This window comes from Xenopus laevis, chromosome 4L, assembly GCF_017654675.1.
Source record: "Xenopus laevis strain J_2021 chromosome 4L, Xenopus_laevis_v10.1, whole genome shotgun sequence".
NCBI lineage: Eukaryota > Metazoa > Chordata > Amphibia > Anura > Pipidae > Xenopus > Xenopus laevis.
The window spans coordinates 100633719-100643681 of record NC_054377.1 but is presented as its reverse complement, the minus strand read 5'-3'; the positions used below and the strand labels follow the sequence as shown (position 1 = coordinate 100643681).

The 9963-nt window shown below is 41.1% G+C and overlaps 1 protein-coding gene across 1 annotated transcript in view; it reads left to right on the top strand.

Moving 5' to 3' along the window:
- The first annotated feature begins 5016 nt into the window (after positions 1–5016).
- btbd8.L (BTB domain containing 8 L homeolog) overlaps positions 5017–9963 on the top strand; it is a 39958-nt gene continuing 35011 nt past the window's right edge. The window contains 2 exon segments of the mRNA NM_001096621.1: positions 5017–5304; positions 8430–8612. Coding sequence (NP_001090090.1) covers positions 5189–5304; positions 8430–8612 — 299 coding nt within the window. The 5' untranslated portion in view covers positions 5017–5188.

Sequence of the window (9963 nt, the reverse complement as noted above, 5' to 3'; positions counted from 1 at the left end):
AAAGTAGAGGATAAACATGGGTAAATGGTAGGGAAAGCAAAATAGAAGAATGAGGAACTAGAGAACAAAAGATGAGCGTGGAAAAGCTAAAAAGGTCAGTGACGATGAACTGAGAGAAAGAAACACAGAGGTGGTGAAAGCATAGAGAGAAAAGGCTTCAAAAAGGGATTGGATATGAATAGGGGAACAGAGGTAGGGAAATGGATAGTAGAAAGGAAAAGTGCATAAGTGACAGGTGCAGAATACAGGGGGAAAAATAGGAAAAGGTATGTCAGGAAGAAGCAAAGAAAATTAGATATCTAATGAAAATAGATAGGGAAGAGAGGAGAAGGAGACCAGAAGTGAATGAGGAGAACAGACAAGGGAAAGCAGATGATAACGAAAGATAAAGGGGTGAAAAAGGATGAAACCAATAGCAAGAATAGGAAAATGAAAGAAGTGGTGAATAAAAAGTAGGGTGAGAATAAAGAGATGAAAAAATATTAAGATGAGGCAAAAAGTAGAACTAAACAAGGTAATAAAAGAGAAAAAAGAGTAAATGTAGAAAAATGGATGTTGATAAGAAGAAAATAAAGTAGGTACAATAGGAGAAGGTATGTGTCATATGTACATGTATAAAGACTAATAAAGTTGTGGTCTATGCACTGTGTGTCTTAAATTGCTTTTCTTTTGGGTGTTATATGTTACATTTCTCCCCCCCCCCATCTAGACTATTTTAACAAGTCAATGTTATATTATTCTCAACTGGGAATATGCCAATCGCTGAGTATAATGAAAAGGATGGGGGTGAGCACTGACATCACCCTGCTGTGAGATGCCCTTCTTAGAGGTAAACTTAATGCAATAATCAGAGAAGGATGAGTGAAAAAAAATCAGATACGTGTAGACCTGCTGTTTCAACACACACCATCCATCATGTGATCATTCGATTTATAGAAGTTAGAAACAGACCAGGAACAGGCAGTACTTAGTCTGCAATCACCCTTTATTTGTGTATTCTCACTCACGACATGTTTCGGGAGCTAATCCCTTTTTCATCCCCCTTGAAAAAAGGATTAGCTCCCGAAACATGTTGTGAGTGAGAATACACCAATAAAGGGTGATTGCAGACTGAATACTGCCGGTTCCTGGTCTGTTTCTAACTTCTATAAATCGTAAACTTAACGCAGACAGAAGATAATGGCAAGACCTAATAATTTAAACGGTTCAAGGCCTCCAGTCAAATAGGGAACTACACTTAGTAGGCTTACCTTTTTTCCTCCTGAATTCTAAGGCTATCCAACCCCAATAGTTGATTCGTAGGGCTACATTTGATTAATAAGGCTCACCTTAATTTGAACTGTTAAGAGTATTAAAGGTATTAAGATGTCAACAGTATGCTTGCTTTGAACCATGGAATTCTCTGAATTTGCATAGTCATTGCCCATAAGTTCTTGACAAGGCCCTAGGGTAGATTTGTATGGCATTTTCTGAAATCCTGGTTTGTTGACCAGAATTAGCTGTACTAAAAGCAATGAATGTTGAGGTCTATGACCAGTAAAGCATTCCACTTTATTAGACATGTGAATAATTATTCTTTGAAAGAATGTTTGGCTCTTGAAATTTGCAAGAAATAGACTCTGTTGTAAGAGCTAGGGTGGTCATCAGTACACATAGTTCAGAAAAGCACATAAAAGACTCCAGAATATCTTACCACACTTAGCAATTTTAGACAGACACCATACCCCCCATATCGATATTTACAAAACAATGGATAGTCCCATCCTGTTTTCCAACTGGAAACAGAGCACTGATACATTCTTTTTAGGATCTGCTAGGGATATCATGCCCATAGCAGCAATACTAGAGCATCAAGGTGTAATACTAGTGGGAAACCATGACTACTTGTCATATAGTTCATGCGCAATACCAAGAGTATCATAACTGTTAGGACTTCAGTTACTAGTTGTGTGTAGTATGTAAGGCATCTGTGGGTGATGTTGCTTACGGATCTAGGAGTCTTAAATATTTTTGGATGAAGTAAAATAAGTCCCAAAAAGCCTTCCTCCTGGCCAATTATAAGTAACAACAAGTCTATGTAAGACTATATAGATTGCTTGGGCTCATTGTTACTGTCTAAATGTAGACCTTTGCAAGCTTTATTCATATGTTCAAAAATAATTTCCTGGGTAATAACATTTATGAATGGAATACATATAACAGAGTGAAGTTTCGGCTGACTTCTCAGCCTTTTTCTTTCTCTCGCTCTCTATATATAGTATCTAGATTGCCAAATTGGGTCTGACCAAGTGCTCTGCGGCTCTGCCCTTGTATCTATGATCAAGTGAGAGGTTGTAAAGAAAAAGGCTACTTTTTTGCACAAAGATGGTTTAATCCTAGCCTGCTTAAAGGAGAAGGAAAGGCTTGATCATGGAGAGGGGTTCCAACTTATTAGGCACCCTCTAATAATAAATAAACTCTAGCCTCAGACCCTGGACCAGCACTCTTTTTTACAGAAAATCCGTCCAGCTCGAGATATTTCCAAGGATCCCTTGCAGCTGCTCTGAGCTGCATGCATTCATTGTAGAGCGGTGATCCCCAACCAGTAGCTCGTGAGCAACATGTTGCTCTCCAACTCCTTGGATGTTGCTCCCAGTGGCCTCAAAGCAGGTGCTTATTTTTGAATTCCAGGCTTGGAGGCAAGTTTTGGTTGTATAAAAACCAGGTGTACTGCCAAACAGAGCCTCAATGTAGGTTGACAATCCACACAGGGGCAATCACAGCACTTATTTGGCACCCCAAGAACATTTTTCATGCTCAAGGGTTCAAAAGGTTGGGGATCCCTGTTGTAGAGCAATTTTCATATTAACTGGCAGATATATAACATAAGTGATCTATCTTTGGTTGAAGTGCTGCCCTACAAATCTCTTATAGGAACAGCCTCCAAAGACAAGGCATATTTACTGTACATTTACTTAATTCCGGTAGGGATGCACCTAATCCAGGATTCAGTTCGGGATTCGGCCTTTTTCAGATGGATTCGGATTCATCTGCCCGGCCGAACCAAATCCTAAATTTGCATATGCAAATTAGGGGCGGGGAAGGAAATTGTGTGACTTTTTGTCAGAAAACAAGGAAGTAAAAAATGTTTTCCCCTTCCCACCCCTAATTTGCATATGCAAATTAGGGCTTGGATTCGGTTCGGTATTCGGCCGAATCTTTCACACAGGATTCGGGGGTTCGGCCCAATCCAAAAAAGTGGATTCGATGCATCCCTAAATTCTGGGAAATGATATGCAGGAGGGACAGCTCTTTAGTGAAATAGAAAATGGATATGGAATGTTTCTGTAATTTGAATCAAAAAACTGTAGTTCAAAAAAAAAAAACAGTAAACATTAAATACCACTTATAGGATTGTTTTGTCACCAATAGGGATTCGCGCATCTTAGTTATCAAGTACAAGGTACTTTTATTATTACAGAAAAAAGGGAAATTGTTTTCTTTTAAATTAGAATTATTAGCTTAAAATGCATAATGTGATAGATGTCTTTCTGAATAATGGGTTTCCCGATAAGGGATCCTGTAGAACTTACTGGTTTCAAACTACCAGAAAAATAATTTTCAATGCTAATATTGACTATGTTGTAGTCCATAATTGGTTTTACAGGAAACAAAACTATAGGCAGTTTGTCCAAAGTGAGAGTACAGGTGCAGCAGGTACTTTTGGCTAAATGTTGATTTTCAGGGGTCAGGGTTCTTACATGGGCTCAAATTCACTAACCTGCGGAGTTTCGCTAGCGCAGCCTTCGCTGCACTTCGCCAGGACACCGCTAATTCACTAAAATCCGAAGTTGCCCTCAGGGAGGCGAAAGGTAGCGAAGTTGCGCTAGCGTTAATTCGTCAAGCAAAGCGAAGTTACGCTAGCGATGCCTATTTTGCAAACAGCACCAAGTTAAAGTACAATGGACGTATATGTAGCAGCAAATACATTACACTGCACAAGCCTGGGAAAGCTTCATAAAATAAAATTGAGTTGTTATTTTGGCCTATACATGTGCCCACTGTATAGTTTAGGTGCCATATGTTAGGAAATGTAGGGGGGAAGGAGGGTACCCACAAAAAAATGTACAATCTTTTTCAGCCTATCACCCTTAAAAAAGGAAAAGACGCCAGCAAGCAAGCCCTATCTACTCTAATGCACTTCGGCTGGTCTGAGGTGGCGAAGGCAAGTCTGGCGCAAAAGGTAACGTTAAGTAAAATGCGCAAGTTAGTGAGTTAGCATACGCCCTTTCACCATAGCGCAACTTCACCTGGTGTAAGGGTGCGTAGTAGCGCTAGAGTAGGTCCACTTTGTAGCAAATTTACAACAGCACCGGCAGTAAATCGGCAAAGTAACGAAATGACGTCACTCTGGCGAATTTGCGCTAGCCGGTTCGCGTTTTAGTGAATTTGCCCCCATGGTCTCTATAACAGTTGATCCCGTCAGCTGCTCTGGCTGTATTTATCATATTTATCATTTAAAAACACTGAAAAACATTAAAAAAAAATTAAACCTCCAAAAAGCCTGTACTGAAAAAATGGGAATGGGAGAATCTTTCACAAAGAAGAAACGTCTCCTCACCCACTAACATTTATTCCCTTCAGAGCGGGAACTCTCCCCAAGTAAAATGATTCCGCTTATCCTCTACCGCTCACATTATATCGCTGTTAACCTTCGCGCTCTTACGCCCATTCCGATCAGTCCAATCAAAAACGAGCTTTACATTCTATGCAGAACATCGTCGACTCTTGCGCTCTTTGGCCTGTGCTTCCGGGTGTGACGTCAGTTACCGGCCAACATCTCATTCGGCTGTGGTTTAAGTGATGGGTGCGCCTTACGTTAGTTGGTGGCCCTAAAATCAGTGGGTGTCCTGAAGAGAGGCAGTTCAAACACCTGGGTTGTTGCGTGCTTGAGATTAGCGCTACGGCTCCTGTTGCCATGGTGACAGGTTTATATAATGCAGTTTCCGGTCTTTACTCGGCAATGCGGCTTAATACGAGCAAGTGCCAATGGTGATGGGGCCACGCTAGCCTCGGGAATATGGTCGGTGTGGCTTAACTTGAATGAATCAGCGTGTTCTTGTCCTTGACATGTTTACGTTTGTATTAAACAAGGGACTTTGCTCCTTGCTAATCTGCAGAAGCACTGCGCTCATCCCATAGCAGCCTGATGGCGAGTCGAGCAGCTCCCCCAGACCGTGTCAAGGGCTTTCATGCCAAGGAGGCTTCTGAGCGACATAGTCTGAGGGACGTGTCATGTACCCGGCTCAGCAGTGACTTGCTCAGGTACCGTATGGAGCCACTTCCTACTGTCAGTCCCCTGATGGCTGCCACTAGATAGCAGTGTGTCCCCTTACCCACCTGTAGAACAGCAATGACTGGCCAGTTGCAACATTACTAGTCATTCACAAAGAACCTATTGACACCCAGAGAATGTTGGGGGGAACAATGCTTTTGGTTAGACAATCGGAACAGAACCAAATGTGCCAAAATGTTTTCCCATGAGATTAGGGGAATTTGCACCTGTTTTACTGCTCTTGGCCTACTGGAAAGTGCTGAGGGTGCAGTTCAGAATCAAGGGCCTCCTCAAACTAAATCTAGTGGGCTTGCCATTCAGTCCTTGAAAGGGGTTGTTCACCTTCCAAACACTTTTTCAGTTGAGTTCCTTTCAAATTCTTCTCCAGAAGTTAGCCTTTTTTTTTCAATTACTTTCCATTTTTTATTTCTTGCTGCGTTTTCAAAATCTAAGTCCCTGACTCTGGTGTTTGGATCTGGCATAGTGATGTGGGGGCCGGCCTGATCCCCGCGGGTTGCCGCCTTTTCTGGAACAAAAATACCGGCCTTCCTATATATTTAGCTTTTTTTCCCTATTAACAACATTGGGACCAACCATCATCTTTAATGGCCAGTTGGCAGCCCTGCCCACGGATCGGGCGGGTTTGGGCCAACCTCGTACTCTGCCTCACAGGCGGGTTGTGCTCTTCTTCTGCTCTCCCCACCCGCCACTGTCAAATGCCGGCTTTCGGGTTTGTCTTTTATAGACACTGCGCCTGCTTGCTCGGACCCTTTTGTAATGTCATTGGTGGGTCGGCGCGGGTCTATAAAAGCAACGCGGAAGTCGGATGCGGGTGGGCACTGGCCATGGGGGGGCGGGTTAGGGTCGGGGAAATCCCGACTCAAACATCACTAGTCTGCCAGCTCAGTAATTCAATGCAGATTCTGAACTGTAACAATTTTGCAATTTTTACATTTTTTTTATCAGCATCTCTGGAGTATTGGCAACTATTGTATCAATTCTAACAGCTGCCTGTAATGAAACCCAGTGATTCAGCTCAGCAGGGCTACGGGTAAGAAATGTATCGACTAAATGTATCAATTTAGAACAGTTTAGACAGTCGGATATCCCCCCCCCCCAGCTGCTTTAGAAAGATGACAAATTAGATTTACACTTCATTATTAGGATGGTCACACATAGAAAATAGAAAGTAATTGGAACAAATCTTTATTTCTAGTGAACTATCTGAAACCAACTAAACTGAAAAAAAGTGTTGGAAGGTGGACAACCCCTTAAATTTTTGCTCAATACAGTCCCAGATTATCCAACATTTTGCTTGGAGGACAAGACTGGATCAACTCAATTTTGTCTTCCCCAGGGTGTCAAAACTGAGTAAAGATCTTATTTAGCAGCCTCTTCCACTAAATGACTAGTCTTAGAGTCTCCAATTCTTCCCATCTTTCACATTCCTCTGTTGCAGGCTGCTTTCTCCCCATAACGCTAAGGCCAGGGACACATGCTGCTATTTCGGGTGATTAGTCGTCCAGTGACAAATAGCTTCTTCTTCGGGCGACCAATCTCCCGAACATCCTTCCCGCCAGCTAGAATGTTAATTGTCGGCATGATGGCACTCAGAGTGTTTCATTTTCCAAAGTTGCCTCATGAGGAAACTTTGGGCATTTTTTGGTAACCCGAAGCGATCCAAGTGCCATCCCGCCGGCGATTTACATTCTAGCGGCAGGAAGGCAGTTCAGGGAGATAAGTCGCCCGAAGAAGAAGCTATTTGTCAATGGGCGACTTATCTCCCAAAATAGCAGTGTGTGTCTCTGCCCTTAGCCTTTGTACAATGTTACTGCTGTTCAAAGAGTTCTGATGTGCTGACTGAAGTACCACAGTGGGCAAGACTTCTCTGCTAGGAATAAAAGCTACTTGTGCTAGGTTTGCAATATTCATTTCAAGGGGAACTATAATTATCAAAAGTTTACATGTAGATTTTGTAACCGTGTGTTTGAGAGATGGCTCGTATAAACACGATTAAACCATATTTGTAACCTCAAGCCTAAGTCATATTATGGGCTATAAAAATGTTCAGAAGGCCAAATCTAGACTGCAGACCTCCAGCTGCTGACAGAGAACAACAGTGCCTGCCTGTTTGTTTTTGATGAATATGCTCTAATGTCCAAGGTTTTAAGTAGGCTTGCAAAACTCTTGAAACAGTTGGCTGTTTGCTTTTTGATCCGGGTTTAGGCTGGGTTTTAAATGCTGTAATCAGCACTCAGTTTGAAACAAACTTTGTCACAACTTCATGGCAAGATAGGCGTTCAATTCATGTAAAACTTTGCACATTATGTATGCTTCCATGAAGCTAGTATATGCTTACAGGATTGGAAGTACTATACCAGGACCAGATGCTGGTTCTGTAGCATGCACCTGATTAGCTGGGATCTTTGTGCACTACACGAAAGCCTTTTCGCGTACCTGCAGCCAGATGGGCAAGTGTCATCTAAGACACTCACCTTGGTACACTACAGGCAATATTTCTCCAGCAATACTCACTAGGTTCTCTATTTTTACCCTTCGATGCAAGGGTAGGTAATAAAGTTCTTAGTAGGAAGAGACAGCTGAAGATGTAACGTGGATTTAAATGGGGACCCGTCACCCTAAGAAATAATTCCAAATTCCAATTCTATCATGTTATTTGAGCTAAATAAACTTTACTTATACTATATATATTTAAATTTTGTTTCCTTCAGTCTTGGAATTACACAATCACAGCAAGTAGACATGCACGATGCACCAATTTGTGGACACTGTTATTAAGGCAAGTTGTGTATCACCCCAAAATCTTGTATATGCGCCAGAATAGGGGACCTAATGCCCATGCACAGTGCCATACAAAATTATCGTGCGTGAGGAGGGTGGGGGAAAGTGCTGAATGGAAAGTGAAAGTAATAGGCTGCCCTACCTCTATGCAAAGCACTTTCAATATACAACTTTTTATGTCTGGGTGACAGGTCCACCTTAATAGATTTATTCTTTCTGTTTTATAAAGAATGTTTAAAATGTTTAATCAATATGCCCTTTTAAAACTGTAACATACTATTTTTTAAACAGCACAAATGTTCTTTTCCCCTAGACTGTATAATGAAGAACTTCACACAGATGTTGTTTTTTATGTCGGACAAAGGATATTTAAAGCTCACAAGGCCATCCTTCTTGCTAGAGTTCCAAAGTTTTACAGCTTCATTATTGGACAACTTGAGGCTGAAACAATTTCTGTGGCAAACATTGAACCTACTGAAATTAATACATTCTTACAGTAAGTTAAAATTTTCTGTGACTGTTCGCTGTCTGTTTTTCTTAATATGTGCATTGTTTTCCCTGCACATAGAGGAGGGTTATTTACTAAGCTCCAAATACCTGGAATTCCCAGAAATCCAAACAATTCGTGATGTTTTGTGTTATAATAGGCTTAAAAAAAAATCAAATTTCTTTTTTTGGAATTTATTAAACCCCGAGGGCTAAAAAGCCTGAATGTAAAACGCATCATCTCAAACCTGTTGAGGTTGCATAAAAGTCAATGGGAACAGTCCCATTGATTTTTGGTTGTGTCGGGGGTTTCGGGTAATTTCACAATGTTTTCGGAGCTTTCGAATGAAAACTCCGGGAAAATTCAGGAAAAAATAGTGAAAATTTGAGCTTTTCCCGCAAAGCAAATTTTCGGGAAAATGTAATAATAAACAAGCGCTAAAAACCCCAAGCGGGTTAGATCGGAGTTTGTAGCAGCCGATATTGAGATAAATTCGGACCTTGCTAAATAACCCCCATAGTGTAAACTGTAGCAGATGTTTGCTTTTCAGGCAGGTGTACAGTACTTGCTGATTGGGTGCTATTGACAGTGCAACAGAAATAGCTGTTTCACAATAACAGACTCAAACTTGACACTTTTTTAAATTTCTCTGTAAGGCTTTAAAGGAATACTGTCATCACAAAGTTAGTCAATATTTTTATGGTATTGTATAGATTTTTGTTACATTAGGCTAGTTTCAAGCACAGGAGTTTCTCTGCTGGCAGCAAATACTAAAGCTTGGCCATACATGCAATCATTTGGTCTGGCAGTTTGTCCAATTAAAGCTACACTGCTTGGTCCTACTGCATGTATGTTCGCTCTGGTTTCAGTTTTTATTGATCATCCTGTTGGGTCGAAAAAGCATCTGTCCATACTGAAAATAGTTTAATCTTCTGATGTACCGTGCTGGTCACAACTGCTCCTCTTCATTTCCTCCAGTTCGTATAAACGTGACATGAGACATTTTGTCACCCGCATGAAATCTCTCCCAGCACAGGCAACAAAACACCTTAAAAAGGCATGTGATTACGTTACAAGCAATCTAGCGTGTATCTAGGCAGAACATTGTGTGCATGGGTTTTCTGGCCTGTTATGAGCATGTGCCAAACGGTATGTCTTTTAGTCAAATTACATTTTTGAAAATGTTTTAAAGTAATGAAAATATCATGTAGTGTTGCCCTGCACTGGTAAAACTGATCTGTTTACTTCAGAAACACCACTATAGTTCATATAAACAAGCTGCTGAGTAGCAATGGCGGATATTGAAAATAGGCTTTATGGCACAGGTTAAATAATGGATAACAGATAACACCATTATGTT